Source organism: Anarhichas minor, unplaced genomic scaffold (assembly GCF_050575085.1).
Source record: "Anarhichas minor isolate MPS153535 unplaced genomic scaffold, ASM5057508v1 ptg000011l, whole genome shotgun sequence".
NCBI lineage: Eukaryota > Metazoa > Chordata > Actinopteri > Perciformes > Anarhichadidae > Anarhichas > Anarhichas minor.
In genome coordinates this window covers 380587-398617 of record NW_027466457.1, presented here as the reverse complement: position 1 = coordinate 398617, position 18031 = coordinate 380587, and the positions used below count along the sequence as shown (strand labels likewise).

Genomic DNA, 18031 nt, shown 5'->3' with positions numbered 1-18031 from the left:
TTGTGCTGTGTTGATGGGTAAAAACAGATCTTGAGCATAACAACATCACAAGAAGTAGGCCAGCTCCCATGGTGAAAGAAAAGGAAGCAAAGGTTGGGCCAGACAAGAAGTATGTTATCCAACTACCAAGAACAGACTCTCTGTGGTGAACCTGCCAGAAAAAATGGTATGAAAATTTCAGTTGTGAAAATGAATTTAGTAATTTTGCAGCTATGATGCTTTGCAGAGCTGGCGTACACATCGCTGCATGGCAGAAGCCTGAGGATCCCGAAGGGAAGGTATACAAGAAACAACAATTATCTTCAGCAGTTAAGGATGAGCGAACACAATGGACCCAACCAATGAGGGGCTCCCATAACTGCAGCTTGTACATGTCCAACGCTTAATTGGAAACAGTGGGGCAAGATAATTCACATTCAGCCCAGCCTGCATTAACTATTGCTCCCTCAGCATGGGCATTTCAAATGCGTCTCCCCCACTGGACCCACACACGCACACACGCACACACACACACACACACACACACTTACAGTAAAAGCTGACTTTGCTCTCCCTACTGCCTCATCCTGCCCTCAAGACCACAACAAAAATGAGCAAAGGACAAAGGACTCAATCAATACTCAGAAAAAAGAATCTGATTATATAAACTTTCTGCAGCGCCCCCAGAGATCTACGCAATCACCATTAAGCACAAAATGTTCAAATGTATTTCTGAAGTCAGAATTTCTGCAGAACTTTAAACTCACAAAAAAAATGAAAGGCTATGATTTTAGAGTTTTGCTGTTCTTAAGGGTCACTGGTCTTTGACAAAGTAGTGCATGCCAGTCGCTCCGAAAAAACTCCTTCACACACTGCATTAGATGAGTGTTTTCTTCACAGAGACACCATACTCCTTGGAGAGCTGCATGTTGTTTATACCCAGCTAGCCTTTGGTAACCTTTGTGTGAAAGTGTGGTTATTTATTCAGTGTGCACTCTATCCCATATCTACCCTTAAGAAAAAAAAGGGGAGAGAGACAGCCCTTTAAATTAGGGCTTGTTGTCGGCAGATACACCAGGCTTGAGCTCAAGTGTTTCTAAGAGCTTTGAGACAACCGGGCTGAAAATGTTTCAGCATGTTGCCACAGACAGACATCAGATGCTTTATGCAGCTCACCAATTCAACTCCAGAGAGGGTTTCACAGCCAGCATACAGTAAAGGCTACAGCCTTTTCCTATTTCTGTCACTGTGGGACTGCAACAAGGGAAGAGGACAACATTGTTTTTCCTCATGAAGTTCAAAGATCCAAAAAGGAACAAGAGATGAGGTCTTTGCTTTAAACAATGCTGTCTAACAAGTAACAAGCACAAGACAAGATGTTTTTCAAAGACAGACCAGTGGTGTGGAATATACCACAACGGAGACAGGTTCACTGAGAACAGCTGACCTGTGAGTTAGCCAAAAGTGACAGTCCTATCAGAGCCATTTACATCCAGGTGCTGTTTACACTCGGCCTGTCATTCAATGAGACGAAAGGTCTCGACGAAACACTGGCTTCTTATCCACTCAGGAATGGGTCAGGCAGGAGAAGCATGCTCTTTTACGGAGGTTTGGCAAAGTGAGGTAGACTTGTCTCCTGGAGAAACGCTCTGCGTGAGCACCACTTCACAGCAGTTGTGGCAAAGCGAGCAGCATGCATGCAGACATGACTTGAAGCTCACTACTTGAAGCACGCTGTGTCAAAAGCCTCAAGTTCAGAACAGGGGATCTGACCGTCACTTGAGAGCACCCTGCCCTTGAATTGCAGTGCCCGCAGTTGCTTTCTTGCCATATTGAATTGTGTTTTGAAACATTAACCAGAGACAGAAATAACCTTGAACAAAGAAAGCCTAATTTCTTAAATAGCAGCCTCTCAATAGCAGCATTCTTCAGACTTACTGAAAGACCTCGTTGAGAACATACATATGTCAATCACCCGGCCCCCTCAGAATCCACGCGTATGTCTCCAACCCTGATATTACTCACTCTCAGCCTGACAAGTATTTGCAGCAATCATTGTCTGGGCCCTAATTATCATCTTGAGGCCCACAGACAAGACAATCAGAGCTGTCAAGGTGGAGGGGAGTGACCAGCCGTGACTCACCTCTAAACGTAGGTATTCATTCTGCTCCTGGGAAAGCAGGCTGAGGATGACACCAGAGGCGGCACGTGTCCGAACCCCGACCTGGACCCTCATCTGTCGCGCAGGCAACGACCACAAGAGCTGGTACTGAATGTGGCTCCGGCCGTCGAAGGAGAACTCTGGAGCCACTTGTCAATCAAAAACACACAAGGCTTGTTCAATTAATTCAGCTGTCAAATGAGAAATAATTGAGGATATCAGAGCGAGGGAGTGCAGCTCTGCAAAAGGACTTTATGTAGGCGAACTTATCTTCCCACTGCAGCACAGTGACGTGTTGGAGCGCAGAATTTCCCACATCCCATTTGGATTTGTACACTTTGTGAGGCTTAAAATCCCAAACTCCACTGAGATCTCACTGTTCCTTTCCTTAAAACCTCACGGTCAATTGAAAGCAAATTCATATGCTTACCTTGATCACACTGAGGCCCCGTAAAGCCCGGTTCACACAGGCAGCTAAAGGAGCCCCACTCGCCGTGGCAGCGACCCCTCTTGCCGCAGGAGGACATTTGCTCCATGTTGTTGCAGTGGTCATCAATAAGAGAGCAGCCTGGCACAGTGTTGGAGGAGTCAGCTGGGCAACCAAGGTCATATAGCTGAATACAAGAAGAGAAAGAAACATATGAAGAGGAGGAAAACTCAGGTGGATGTTGCTGTCCTTCCAATAATAGTTGAGAGAATGGAAGTGGGATTGCAGATTGAGTAATAAAAAAATGTCTTGCCATCAAATGTAAGATACTACAAATTGATATCTGATTACTGACTGTTTAATAATACATTATATCTTGATCATACGCAGTGGCAAAAATATGTACAAAATAAGAGATGTAACCTAAAAAAACATCTAATATACAAATAGAACCATGGGAAATGAAAAGATAAGCACTACACACCATACATAGTATTATAAACACAAATAATCAAAATAATGTCACAAGATACTTAAGTTGTAATCAAGAAAACATGCCCTTCAGAAAGAGATTCGGTCGGTAAGGTATCGTGTCTCTGCAGACAGCAGTGTTTGTAGCAGCATGACAATGAGGCTACTGCAGTTGTACGAGAACAAAAACGTGTGTGAAGCCTTTCAGTGCACAGTTCTTGTTAGTTGTTTTGATATTGTGTTTTCATTGTATGCTGTTCTTTACTGCTTCACAACATTTCAGGGAGAAATAATGTACTTCTTAGTCCACTGCATTTGTTAAGTGCTTTAGTTACTACTTATAGTGCAGATTCATATTTTACGTTCAAACCCAGGATCAGCTTATGAAGTATGTATTGTTATAGATTTAACTATGCTTGCTATACAGCTGTATGTAAAGTGGTGAAATTTAGCTTCACCAAAACCAACTACAGAACAATATTAAAATTCTGCTTATATACATTTACGCATTACTTATAATAATATCCAATAATGTAATACAATATAACATAATATTGAGAGATATGTCATTCTGCTTAGACATTTTGCTGCATCTTTACTATTTGACCACAAGTAGCGCTGTAGAGAACTGTTTTTATTAGAATGTCCCTGTCTCGTGCACGTGCATGAGGATGTGTGTATGCTTTCTTTTACATAAGTCCAGTGATTCAGGTGGTCCTTTTTTATTTGCAAATGTGTTGATGTATATACAGCACATCTACAATTCAAGGTAAAGAAAAAAAACCTGAGCCTCCAGCACCTATGTATCTTAACAGGTAAAGCATGGAGAGATACACTAAAGCAATCTATTGCAATATGGTAATGTGTGTATCTACTGAACCCTGCCTGCTCCACACAGTACCTTGCTGTCCACAAGTAGGTTCCTTATACATCCAGTGTAATGTTTGTGCTGCAGCTGTGGGTATTCATAGGATATGTTGCTGTTGACCCCTCCAAGCTGCAATACTTGACTTCCATTCAGATACCTGGGAAAGAAAAGCAACTATCAATATGCAAGTAACAGAGGAGAAGAAAAGGAAAGAGCACCTTGTAAGTTCTCAAGGTAAAAATTCAAAACACACCTCTCAATATAAAGAAACACAGAATGCAAGCAGAAGGAAAAGAACGCACACATAATATAAACTGTCATGGTTAAAATTCATGGTTTCATTCTTTCCCTGCTGAGGTTGTCATCACTGTCACTGCTCTCTGACAATAAATAGGACATCTTATTGTTGTTCTTTTTCCCTTAGTGTGAAAATAAAAGCACAACTGGTAAATTGCATTTGTCCGAAACGATGAAAACACAAACTGATTCAGCACAGCAACTCTTGCACGAATGAGATGAAACTGAATATTTTTCAAAGCTAATTTTGGCTTGTTCACTCGCACATTCCCTGTTTGATGACATAACTATTTGTATTACCTAGATGAAACTCAAATACAGTGATCAGAGTAAATGGCTCTTTTTGAAGTTATTGAAATAAATAGTGGCAACACCCTGATGGTAATTAATAATCTTCATAAATTCACAGCTTAATTATACAACAAAACAATGATCACATGTGCCAGGCAGAGCCCGCTATGGGGGAAAGCAAACTTAGCTGTGACTATGTACAGAAACACAGCCAGAGGGATTAATTAACATTTTAAGAATTTTATCTGCTGATTTCACCAACAGTTTCTTCCCTCCAGAGAGGACAGAAATTGAACGCAGCGAGCCTAAAACAGTCTGACTCCCTATCTGATTTGATTTCAATAAATGACTCCACGCAGCTTGTGCACAAAGACCTTTTTAGATCATATTTATTGAACATGATCTAAAAAAATATGTGTTCACTGTTTTTATAATATACCAGAGATTATTCTTTTTTTCTATGTGAATGAGCGATGTTGAGATGAACATGAGCCGTTTAAAGTTTTCAAAAATATGACTTTTCGGGAACATCGGGGAACACTGAAGATGCTCCAACTGGCCTTTGCTAGATAACTTTTGAGCTGAGACAATAAATCGAAAAATGAAGTAGTCAACAGAAAATGAATCTGCATCTATTTTGAAAAAATGCCAAACATTATCTGGCTTCAGCTCCTTATATTTGCTGCTTTGTCTGTTGTATATTAAACTGTATATCTTTGAGTTTTGACCTGTGTTCAGCCAAAACAAGATATCTAAAAAACGCTCCCTTGGGCTCTAGGAACTTTTTGTCACTGTTTTATTTACATTTGGACTCGATATAGGATTGTTTATCCCTGTGGGGACATGTGGTGCTAAGACACGTTTCCTATGGGCCAAGCATCCTTTTAGATTTAAAAACAGTGAAGAGAACAAGACCTTAGAAGATGAATAGACAACAACTACAGGAAAACCCCAGAAGGACCTCTGGAGAATTTCTAATCTTTGGTTACTTCAACCACACGCACAGGGGTTTTTCAAAACAAACATGTAGCCACATTTATTTATTCATGTCTACATGTTCATGTGTATGTTATGGAAAATAATAAACACAATGTATTATTTATCCTATCATTTAGTACGTAATGTCTCCCTTTAGGATCCAGAAGAACCGTCTGGTTATTACTTTGTGCAGTGTTCAGACTCGGTACATTTAATCATTGCTCTTACTTGTCCCGGTTGGGTGTGACCCCGCGGATTTCACAGGACGAGCGGTCCTCTGTCACTGCCCATGAGTCCACGCCTTCTGTCTCCATGATAATTGCACTGGAACATCGATCGAGAGTGAAGCGCACTTCCTTTAAATTGAGGGAGAGTGGAGAGAGGTCATCGCTGGATGTGTGAGTATAGCCAGGCGCTCTCTACAGGTTACAGCACACATTTTATTCTGACATCTTCTCCTTACACAGAGAGGAAGAGAGAACGACAGGTAAGGATGTGCTTCTCTTACTTTGCTGTTGCTCCTCACATCAAGGCGATGCCAGCGTCTGTCAGTTACCCCAACGTTATTTGTTAACTGGAGGACCAGGGTCCCAGAACCATGGTTAATTTTCAGACTAGGTGTCCCACCAATCAATTCTGAGGAAAAAGAAAGTTCAGAATTAACATTAGCTACTCAGAAGTAAATTAAGATCAGAATTTTACCTGAATGAAACGTTTTCAACTCAAACTAGAATTACCGCCTTGCGCTTATATGCCAACCAATCCAGTTGCAGTTTACATCCATGTCTGTCCGGAACGTCATCACTATTCCAGTGACCTTGGCCTTTGACAACCAATTACAAATCAGTTCATCCTTGAGTCCATGAGGTTTGTGCCAGATGTAATGAATTTCCCTAAAGGCATTCCTGAGATATCGCGTTCACGAGGATTGGATCGACGTGAGGTCTGAGTGACCTTGACCTTTGACCATCAAAATCCAATCAATTAATCTTTGATTCCAAGTGGACTTTCGTGCCAAATTTTAAGAAATTCATTCCAGGTGTTCCCGAGATATCACGTTCACGATAATGGTACAGATAACCCAAAAACATAAAGCCTCCGGCCACAGCTGTTGACGGCGTGGAGGCATTAAAAGGCTTTTCGAGATTTGTAGAAAAAGAGCTTAACTTGCTTGCCCTGAAAAAATATACCAGCAAGGTCAAGGGAAAAAAAACTGTGATGAAATGTATTGGAAGGAAAGAAAGAAACGGCAAGATGCAAATTACTATTTCACACAGGCCCTGGGGATGTATGAAGGCTTCTCACCTCAGAACAAACATACGCTATAAACTCAGAAAGAGAATGACAATACAAAATAACACAGCAGGGTTATAGCAGGGAATCTGAAATCCCCTGCTCACCAGAAAGAAGGTGATGGAAAATAGTGACACATGGTTACAAAATAGGAGATAAAAATCAATCAAAGGGTCGGTTCAGACACATTTTTGTTCATAGGGAGCCCTGTGAATGATTCAGTAACGATGACAGTAATGATGTGAGCCTATCAAATCAAACTGAGTTACCTTCACTATATTGGGGTGGAGGCAGAAATTTGAGACACAAGATCTCAAAACAAGATTACAAAACTATCGTTTTTTTGTAATTTGGGTGAACCAACCGCTTAAAGTTGGCCCTCGTGTAGAAAAAAAAAAATCATGGTGACAGAAAATGGTGACTGGAGACACTATATGAGGACGTATAAGTGTGTGTTTGTGTGTGAGCAACATCGACTGAGCCCCTTCATAGTAGCAGTAAAGCAGGAAATACATGATTTAAGATGGTTGCTATCATATTTTAGAAATAACATTATATTATCGTTACACTTTGCCAGTAACTTCAACAGCATGCAGCAGTCTTTTAAAGCTCTCTGTAAAATCTATTACTTTTACTAATACACGTCAGGTTGCAATGATATACTAGTCCTATGCAATTGAATTTCCATTTATACATATACTGAAAGTATGAATCCCTATACCTAGCAATCACTATACCCTTTCAGTGTGATACATTCTTTACTACTGTCCTTCACTTGGAGCCTTCAGGTTGGAGCCTTTGTGTCAGTGAGAACCAACCTTGCTGATGTGATCTTGACTGAGACACTGAATATCTACCAGCCACAGAGTCTGTTCAAGAGCTGAACCACTGTTGTGACACGGGAGCACTATTCCTTTTGGCTCGCGACAAAGTATTACCTACACAATAAACAATTAAAGTGGCTTGCCTGTGTAGCAGCACATTAAGTACTTACTGTATAACTCGGTAGAGTGAGTTCTCATATCCCTCAGCAGAAACAATTTCCCTTATACATCCGATTAGCTACCACCCAGTAATTAAACACACAAAATTAAGTTTCAAGTTTTAGTGCAATAATGGCCCACATGTCCCTTGGTACGCATCTAATTATGCAGACTCATTGCTCACCTATGGCCATGTAGTCCTCACTATCCCCAGGCAGCAGAGTGGCCAACGGGCCCGCATACAGAAGCAGTCCATCGTCTCCCTCTGTCATAAACTCCAGTGAAAGATGGCTATCAAAGCACGGCCTTAAGGGGGGAAACCAGGCATAGCCGTTGCCAAGGAAACTAAGCCTTGTCTGCTGACATTGTGGCCCCTGAAGCTGCGGGGGGCAGCGACACCTGTAGCACAGAGAGGAAGAAAAAAACTGTGAGGAAAATCAATGCGAAAGATGGGGGGAAAGAAACAATACAGTGTCGTTCATGTTTTGTGGTCTGTGAAATTTTCACACTGTCCAATCTGGATCCGAGCGCGGTGACTTTTCTGTGGCGGACGTGACGGTCTTGTTGATTCCCACAGGGAGCGGCTTCGACGTTTGCTCCAACATGCCGACTGTCCACAGACAGGTAAGACAGTGCTTTCATCGATCGATTGTTTGCATTCGCAACAAATCCCTGCAATATTCAATTCTACATTAAATCAATTAGCTATGAACACAACACTACGCCGGTCTATTCTTCATCTATCTCAGCTGCCCGGGCTGAACCCTCCGGAGAACGCTCTTGCTCGGCACATCACATCTTCTTTGTTAAGAGATAATTAATTCTAGTTCTCTCTCTTTTCTATGCACCGTGCCATCAGTGATTTCCTGGACTTTTTCTCACTTATCCCCCCACCCGCCCCCTTCTCATTCTTAAGGTATTACACGCTTTGGGTGATATCTGTGCAATTGCCTCTTCTTACTTATCTACTTTGATTAGAGCTTGAGTGTTAGGGATCACTGCTCCAGCAGCAACTGGAAATGAAATGTTTTTCATGCCTATCTTCAACGTTTGTGTGTGAGACCGTAATGGTAAATGTTAATAATCATACAAAAATACCATAAAGGGAGAGATTACATACAGTGATGAAAAACAGCTCATTATATTACTGTGATCGCCAGGATGGAAGGGACCGGTTTATATCATCCTATCTCCTCCAATGTAGGCATGTATAGACAAGCTGGCTTCGCTGATAATGTCAAAGCCATCTATTTCCGTGCAATGTCTGAGGAAGGCTGTGTGTACTGAGGCTGTTAGGGGCTATTTCTCCCCATCACTGTTTATTCTGCAGCGGGCCAACACATGTCAGGAATACTGATCCATATATGCAGCGAAAGGGACGGCTCAGGCGGAGCGTAGCCTTATGCATGCGTATGCGCATGGCGTGCACAGCACCTCACTCTTTCACTGCTCTTTCATGTGACTCATGAGAGCAATGCCAATCCAAATCAAGAAGTGCAGGGCATGTTTTTCTCACTTCTGACTGACAATATCTGATCAGCTGCCGTCTGAGGTTGCCTGTTAAGCTCCTTCGACAGAGGATAGAACCAAAAAATTGGATTCTTTATGGTTGTAGTGCATTCATATGGGGGCACATATATAGCACATATGGGGAGATAGTCTTCTTGCAGAACAAGGGCTTCTCTCAGCAGTGTGCAGATTAGCTGCAGTAGAGAGTTTAAAAGATACAAGTTAAAAAAGAGAGATTTCTGTACACTGTTACATGAACTTGCATGCATGCATGTAAATGGTATTAAAGGAGATTTTGAGAAGTTGTGAGCATAGAGGGGGGCCAGAGTTGTACTAATCCCCTTGCCCTATATTTATTTAATCTGGGCATTAGTGTTCATGAAATGAAATGCATGCTGTTTCTAGACTCCCACAGAGACCTACTGTATACACTTGAAGTTGAAGGTCTTTATATTGACTACACACATTTATAAATATTTAGAGTTAATATTCAAAGGACTTGCAAATGACCTTAATACAAAAGCTATGTTCATTATTTACTGTCAAGTTCTGCAAAAGACAGCACACCAGAATTAAAAAATCTCAATATCAAGCTATAAATCTAGAGGCCTAATTTGAATAATCACGGCCAAGACACACTCAGAGTTCAGGTTGGTATACACGTACATGCACATTGCTTTATTGCAAATAGCCCAAAGCCTTTTGAAAAATCCTGCTACTCTATATTCAGCTGACAACATAGCAGAGCAGCTCAAGCAAGTTAGGTCAAGTTGCAGGTGAAGGAGATTTTTCTCACAAGAGGGGCTGTTAGTAATTCTGGGCTCATTTTCCAAGATGACACACTTACACTACAACCTGACAGGACTAGAGAGAAGAGACTGCAGCACATCAGGAATCTCCCATTGCTGGTTTCCCCATGAACACCTGCAGACATGCCTCTCACCTGTATCCACTCTGGGTGTCGACGCAGGTTCCCCCGTTAAGGCAGGGGTTAATGGGGTAGGAGGAGCAGAGCTGGTGGGTCATTTCCCTGGCAGCGCAGCCACACACAGCCGAGGACGTCACCTTCACTGACACCAGGGATAAGGCACCTGAGTCTACCAGGGTGGGCGTGTCAGCGATGCTTGACTGTGTGGAGCAGCCGCCGGTTGTCTTGCAGTCGGTGCGCACACACTCATCTATCTGCACCTGGCTCACGTTCGCACGCAGCAGTGACTGCAGCTGCGGAGAGCCAGAAAAGGGAAGAAGGGAGGAGATGCGGGAGACAAACATGGCAATTACAATAATTGTCAGCGAAGATACAAGGATTTGTATCTCCAATGTGGGTGAGCACACAGTGATATACATTTGGAGGGTTAAAAGACTTCACAAGCAAAGCCAAAGAAGAAGGCCCGGGCCTACTCTACATAAATGCTTTTAATATTCTATAACTGGTTGTTTTTTAAAGGAGTAAGACATACAATTAGGAATGACAGAGGAATAGAAATTATGCAGATTCAAAACATGACAGAAAGAAGCAAAAAAAGGGAAAGTAGCCAAAGAGAAGAAATGAATTGGAGAGACAAAGAGACATGACAGGGCCAGGCAGTAAACAGACAGGAAGTTGGTGTGAAAATAAAAGGGCAGATAAAGAGCCCCGTTATCTCTTCCACTCAAGCTCCCAAGTGTATCACTTGATATATGAGCATTGATCTCTATCTATCAGACACGATGGTATATATACCTTCTTTTTATGTGCGGTGAGGACAGAATGCAGTTTCTCAGGGCGCAGGTAGCCGTTGTCAGTTAGCACGTAGAAATGGATGTCCACGGTTCTCTCCTCCCTGTCTGCTATGCTGAAAATGTTGATGCTCCCCGATCTGACAGACAGCGCTTCAGACAGGAAGTCCCAGAACGTCTCCAGTCGACTCTTCCCCTCGACGTGAGAGTCGATAAATTCTCTCGCTGTTATGCCTTCAGGAGACAAAGAGAGAACTACTGACTCGTCAATGACAACTACAGAGTTGATCAAAGCCTACCGAGTTCCTGATTCCATAAGCACAAGAGGTAGCCTTACATCTCCGGCTTTTGATCCACTTCCTCACTGAATCATCCATACGGCGAATAAGTCGTGACGCAGTCAAGTAAAAATCGTTTATTTCTTCACTGAAATAAAGTCAGGGTCTTGAATAGCTGCCTTGTACAAAATATTTTAATGACCCGGGAAATCAATCACATTTGTGGTGCCACCTTCCAATAATATCTGTAGAATGTGGGTAGTCATCTTTAATCTCCAAAAATGATAATGACTTGGAGTCAGAGGCATCCATAATAGCCGGCGAATGGCTTTTTAAATGTCAAGGACTTTACCTGACACTTCCAAATTGACCTTTACAACTCCCATTTGCTCTGAGAGACTGACAGAAAAATGAACACTCTAACATAAACTTCAGAGTGTAAAAGAATAAGACGAAGAAGGAAACTATTACCAGCAAGCAGTGTGAAAGATTGCTTTACAATGCTTAGAACTGTTAAATAATGCAAGTGTTAAGATGTCTACTGACAGCCTATTATTTCGGCGTTAACTGGATTGACAACCTGATAATCAGTTAGTGAAAAGTAACAATTTATTCATGCCTGTGGCAGATGCTGTCTCTCTCAACATCAACCTCAAAAAAGAATAGAACAATGGCAACAAAGAACAAGCTCTCTGTTTTGTGGAGGATGACTGCGACTGGGAATCCAACCAAAAACACCGTTATAGACAATATTGCGTTATGTCATCAGGTGAGTCAGTGTTTTTGCCAACGTTACCGGTCAGACGCAGCGAGGCGGACAACAAGATGGACTTTTCCTCCAGCTCCCTGACATGAACTCTGACCCCTGAGAACACATCGGGCCACACCCCATCAGACACGCCGACCCTCAACCAGTAGCTGCCTGCTGGAGTGTTCGGTTTGACGGTCAGCACTCCTGAGCTCTGGTTCAGACTGAAGTATCTGTGAGAAGCAGAGGAGCTGTTAAGTAGGAGAGGACGGCTTCAGAGGTAGATGAAAGAAAGAGAGAGAAAAAAAGGAGACAAGTGGCTTCTTTTGCTCCTGAGCTCTTGTTCAGAAGAAAAGCACCTGACGGATGGCAGACAGACAAGCAGAGAATTGGTCAGGTTACCTGGGTTTACTCCAGCAGGAAGTTAATGCGATTTCATTTTGAGAATAAAACGCCAAAGAAGGAGAAGAAAAAAAAATACACTATTTGTTTCCAAAAGAGCTTCATAGTTGTCATGGTAACTGTCGGAATTTGGTATATGAATAAAACAAATATGCAATTGGTATTTCTAATCTGATCTTGAGGGTGTGAATACTGAATAGCTGCACAAGGAACCTGATGGAGTCCGACGGCGTTCGTGCGGTCTGTTTCATCTCAGGAGCACCGTACAGGTGGACCGAGATTGCTTAGTTTGTTTGAATCTGATTGCATTTTCCAGAATGGCCATCACTGTTGACGGCTATTATTAGAGTCCCTTTTGGAAAGTGTAGCTTATATTAGAGGCTGGGGAAAAGGATTTAAGATTAGGAGAAGTACCTGTTAGGCATGTTTCAGGCCAAGTGATATCACTGAAAGAGGACTTGATACAGAAATACAGCCTCGACGCTGAGTCCACATCCTCTTTATTTTCCAAATTCTACAATGTTGGCAGTTCTTCTGGTACTGTTTTGCTTTAGCACTTGTACTTGTGCTGCACATTTGGAGATCAGCATGTTTTCAGAGAAAATAATGATATGCGTTTAACAGTGAGCTCTTACTTGGCTGCGCTTGTCTCCAGAGTGTAGGTCTTGTTGTCCCAGTCATCAGGATCTGGGGCATATACCTTCCCCAGTGCCGCATTTTCCATCCTTCCTGTTCAAGGTAAACACACACACACACACATGCACGCATTGATTCAGTCTGGACAAAATCTGCTGATGCCAACACTTATCTTGTCGTCCCTCTCTTCTCCTTATCTTGCATTCTTGTGTTCTTTTCTACTTATTATGCTCATAACTGTGGAGCCCCACTGCTGGAATGAATAGGCTCTCAGTGCTCCACTTCAGAGAGCGCGGAGCTTAAGGAAGCACGGCTATCTCTGTGTGGATTATGTTATTATCGACCTGCACTGCCAGAGTACTGCAGCTGGGTAAACAATGGCAGCCCGGATGAGTCACGGAGTTCCTGTTTTCCACAATTACCAAAACTGCCATGTAGTGTGCGATCAAAACACGAACAAGACAACATACCTAACCATCTTACCTGGATGGTAAAAAAAAAAAAAAACTACAAAAATTGATTCATGAGTCATGATTCTTATCATAATGTGATGCTCGGATGAGCTTTAGGCATAGGGCTGGCAATGGAGGGATGCGCTGAGGGCTTGAGAAAGGATTTGACAACGATATTACCATAACAAAACACTGCTGGAATGTAAAAGCAAGAGTGCAATTATGAATTCCAGACTACACCGAACAGGTATGGGAATGAAAACTTTACCCTTCAGCTGTAGCCTCCGTTTCCCCTCTTCATTCAAATATCTGCCTGTAGTGAAAAGCTCTGTAGCGAAGGCACGGGGGCAAAGGGAAATGAAATGAAGGGAAGCCACCAACTCACCCTTGCGGGTATGCACATAGACATCTTTCTCTCCCGGCTGATGGGCGTTATCATTCTGGTCGGCGATGGTGATAGTGAGTGTGTTAGTGGCTGTCATTGGTGGATCGCCGCTGTCAATCATAATCACCGGCAAGTGGAACTCACTCTGCCTTTCCCTGTCGAATCTCCGCAGGGCAGTGAGCGTGGCAGAGCCGTTCCCGTGATCCTGCAGGTGGAAGTGGATCGAGTAAAGCGAGGGCAGGGAGAGAGAGAAAGGAGGCCCGTGCTCTGAGGAGTCTCTGTCCACAACATGGAGCAGAGTGGAGCTCCTGTTGAGCCAGACCACTTGAGGTGCTGGACTGTTCTCCCACAGCACAGGGGCGTAGGCCGTCTCCAACTCTGGCCCGTTGTCATTCACGTCTAGCAGCGGCAGGCGGACCGTGACGCTGCCAGTCAGCGCCGGGGTACCCCGATCTGTCGCCATGACAACCACCTCATAACCCGCCACCGTCTCCCTATCCAGCGTTCTGGCAACTGTGACCACACCGGCTCGGCTGACTGTAAAATGTCCATATGGGTCAGATTGAGGGAAAATGCTGTACAAAATGTCCCCATTCAGGCCTGAGTCGGAGTCACTGGCCACGACCTGAATGACGCTGGTTCCCACAGTTACGTCCTCGGGCAAAGGGGAGAGCAGTTGCGAGCTCGGGGTGAACACAGGAGCATTGTCATTTACATCCTCCACTTGAACCTGACAGTGGATGAGGCTGGAGAAGTCAGAGTCCTCCACCTTGATGGTGAGGTTGAACCGCTGCTCCCCTGGCTTCTCAAAGTCCAGCTTTTTCTTCAGTCTCAGAGTGCCCGTCTGCTCCAGTCTGTGGCTGACCATGTAGAATCGTTGCTCCGCGTCTCCTGCCACCACACTGAAGGCCAGCTGGCCATACGTGCCTGCGTCAGGGTCCACAGCGTTCAATTCCAGGATAGGATCATCTTCATTCGTGCTCTCAGGCACACGAGCACCACACCGGTCCTCTCTAAACTTAGGCACATGGTCGTTGATGTCTGTTACAACTACAGTGGCAGTAGCTGTACCTATCATACCCCCGCCGTCCCGGGCCTCCACTACCAGCCGGTGGCTGTCCGCAAGCTCTCGGTCCAGACCCTCTGCAGCCACAGATATAGTGCCGGTGCTGGAATCAATAGTGAAAAGGTCTGCATTGTTTGCCATGTGCACATTCTCTGTAATCCGGTACGTGAGGATTGCGTTCTGACCTACGGCTGCATCGTCAAGGTCTATCGCGGTCATTTCCACAACAAATGTTCCGGGAGGAGAGTTCTCCGTAACACTACCGTGGCAATTATCAGGCGCACACGTGAAGGCGGGAGCACTGTCATTGATGTCCCACACGTTAATAATAACATCCGTGAAGCCGGTAAGTCCTTCGCCCTCTTCGTCCGTTGCCATGACAACAAAGCGCCAGACAGCACGCTCCTCTCGGTCCATGGTGCGCTGGGCGTACATCTCCCCCGTGATGTCGTTGATCATGAAGTGTGACTCTGCCCCCTGGCCATGAATGGAATACCGTATGGCGCCCTGGTCTGCATCTTTGTCTGGGTCAGTAGCTGTCACCTGGGGAGATAAAGGCAACTTCTTAAGAAAATGGATACTCACTCATCCAGTCAAACCCAAATTACTGCTTCCTCTTATCTATTTTCAGCGGTCACCCAGGCCTTCTTGGATTTTTTTAGACAGCCAATTTAAGTGTTTGCACTTTTTCCTGACCACCTAAATTAAAGCAATGAGCTGTGGTCAGGCATGTGTCTTGCAACTTAGTGGAATGAAAAATCTATCATTTTTCAAAATGCAGTAGTGTATAAATACTAAAATACGAACAGTAGATACACTGAAATAACATGAATCAATTGTAAGCAATACTCAGCTGCCACATACAGCTACACTTTCAGAAGCTGTCAAGATAATTACAGATCTGTTGATTACGGTAATTAAAGAACAAAACACTGCAGCGTAAAACCTCTCAGCAGTAATCATCTCAGCCGCTCACCTGTAGTACAAATACAGGGGAGCCATCAAGCTCCTCTGTGATAGATCCATAATACTCATTCATGGAGAACACGGGTTTCTCGTCGTTCTTGTTAACCACAGTAACCACCACGGCCGCATAGTCTTCCCACTTCCCGTCGGAGGCGAGGACGAGTAGCTTGTATCTCTTCTGCTGCTCATAGTCCAGTGGTTGCGCAATGAAGATTGTCCCCACCTCTGGCTCGATGTCAAAAACTCCACCTTTGTTGCCAGATGTTATCTGGTAGCGCAGCTTGGCATTGGCTCCTGTGGCAGGAATTACAAAACGCATGACTGGGATGTGAAATCACTGTCCTGATTCTGCAAATAAACCATCTTATAAGGTAACTGAAATCTAAAGGTAAAACGTAAGTGTAGCAACATTTTAAGAAGGTAATATACTTTACTGTAGGTCGCTGCTGAATAATTCAGTATTGTCCCGTTACTTTTTAAGCGGAAGCACTATCATTCTAGCAATAACAGAACTGCGTAACCACAAGAGTATTACACCTCATTTCCTCCAAGACCTACGCATTAGTAGGTTTTCATGTATCCCTTTCTTGTTTTGATTACTTAATTAAATGGAAACGTTGTACCTCGTCTCCTCGGCTTTAATCAGATACTAATTAAAAAAAGACTGCCGAAAATAGTAAAAGGGAGCATGAGAGTAAAAAGCACTGTACTGTAATGCACTTTGATAGGGCCCTTTTGGGAATGATTTTGAGGCCCGAGAAAGGGTGGGGGTGGGGGGTGGGGGGTGCAGTTTAGTAAAGAGGAAGTCAATATCTGAACTTATCTACTGTGTCCATGGAGACCATCCAGTCGACCAGTTTAACGTTGGAATAGATAAGATAATCTCCTCGAATGAACAGTCTTCGTTTTCAATCATCCTGTTGGTTTAAAGTAGCTAAAATCCCATGTAAATACACTAATCTGTACTATTAACACAACCCCAGCTGACAAAATGCTCCCTGCCTCCCACAGGGATCTGGCAGGCTTACAGCAGTCAAGCCCAGGGTGTTGGTTTTTTAAACAAGACAGATTGAGCGTAGCCTCTCAGACGCAAGTGCAACAGTATTGCAACTTTTATGTTGGGGGTTGGTGTTATTCCACAGCTATTCATCATTAGTGCTGCAGCCCAGTCTAAGCTGCGCCCCCGCTCGCCATAAATACTTGATTAACGGACCTAAACATGCCTGATAAAGGGATCTTAGGCGACTGCTGTACGGAGGATGAGCAACTGCTTTATTGGTTAAATCCCGCCCACCTACTGTGTGGGAGCGTGTCACTCTTTTTGGAACATATGTGCAACAGTGCATTACCAAGCACTCAAATGACTACCGCTAAATCTAGCACATGGCATGATTTCATCAGAGCTCAGGCCGGATTGGGAAAGATTGCCCAAAGGGTCACTTTCTGCTTTCTGCTACAAATGCAGGCCATTTTGCACAAACTTGGCACACAACTCCTGCTGCACAACAACTACTGCTGGAAAATTGACTGACAGACTGCCAAAATACTTAGCTTACTGTTATTTCAAGGGTGAGAGAGAAATAAAGAAAGTGCAATCTAGAAACTTCTTTGAGGTTTTTAAGTGCTGCACAAAAACTTTTATATAGGTTCTGGTTGGCTGGCTTCTTTAACCTTTAATTCTAGGAAGTGGCAGCGGTGAAATCTCACTGGGACCTCTTCAGTCTGCTGCCTCATCAAGCATACCTTCATCCTCGTCATTAGCACTAACGGTGACAACAGCCAGGCCCACATCTGCATTCTCGTCGACACCGACTTCATACAGTCGCTGAGCAAAGACCGGTTTGTTGTCGTTGACGTCGCTGATGAAAACCCTCACATACGCTGTGTCTGCAAGAATGACAGAATGGCAGAAGATTAATCGGCACAGCACACACACAGACACACACATACACACACACACACACACACTTGGCCAAACACGGTATGTTTGTATTTTCCCTCCATCTGTTTATTGATTCTACAATTTATTGTCACTGTTTAGTGGGGAAGAAGCACTTAAGCGAACGCAAAGTGCCTCATTGACACGGAAATCAGAAAAAAGATTACTTGTAAATATGTGCTG

The 18031-nt window shown here is 43.7% G+C and overlaps 1 protein-coding gene across 1 annotated transcript in view; it reads right to left on the bottom strand.

Annotated features, from left to right (window-relative positions):
• The window catches only part of LOC142947285 (neural-cadherin-like), a 76239-nt gene that overhangs the window by 11048 nt on the left and 47160 nt on the right, over positions 1-18031 (bottom strand). The window contains exons 16-28 of the mRNA XM_076088767.1: positions 17653-17796; positions 15920-16203; positions 13878-15486; positions 13040-13133; positions 12051-12235; positions 10981-11210; positions 10201-10478; positions 7933-8147; positions 5981-6108; positions 5701-5828; positions 3940-4063; positions 2571-2754; positions 2123-2289 (exon numbers count right to left, since the gene is read on the bottom strand). Coding sequence (XP_075944882.1) covers positions 2123-2289; positions 2571-2754; positions 3940-4063; positions 5701-5828; positions 5981-6108; positions 7933-8147; positions 10201-10478; positions 10981-11210; positions 12051-12235; positions 13040-13133; positions 13878-15486; positions 15920-16203; positions 17653-17796 — 3770 coding nt within the window. The remainder of the gene's footprint in view (positions 1-2122; positions 2290-2570; positions 2755-3939; positions 4064-5700; positions 5829-5980; positions 6109-7932; positions 8148-10200; positions 10479-10980; positions 11211-12050; positions 12236-13039; positions 13134-13877; positions 15487-15919; positions 16204-17652; positions 17797-18031) is intronic.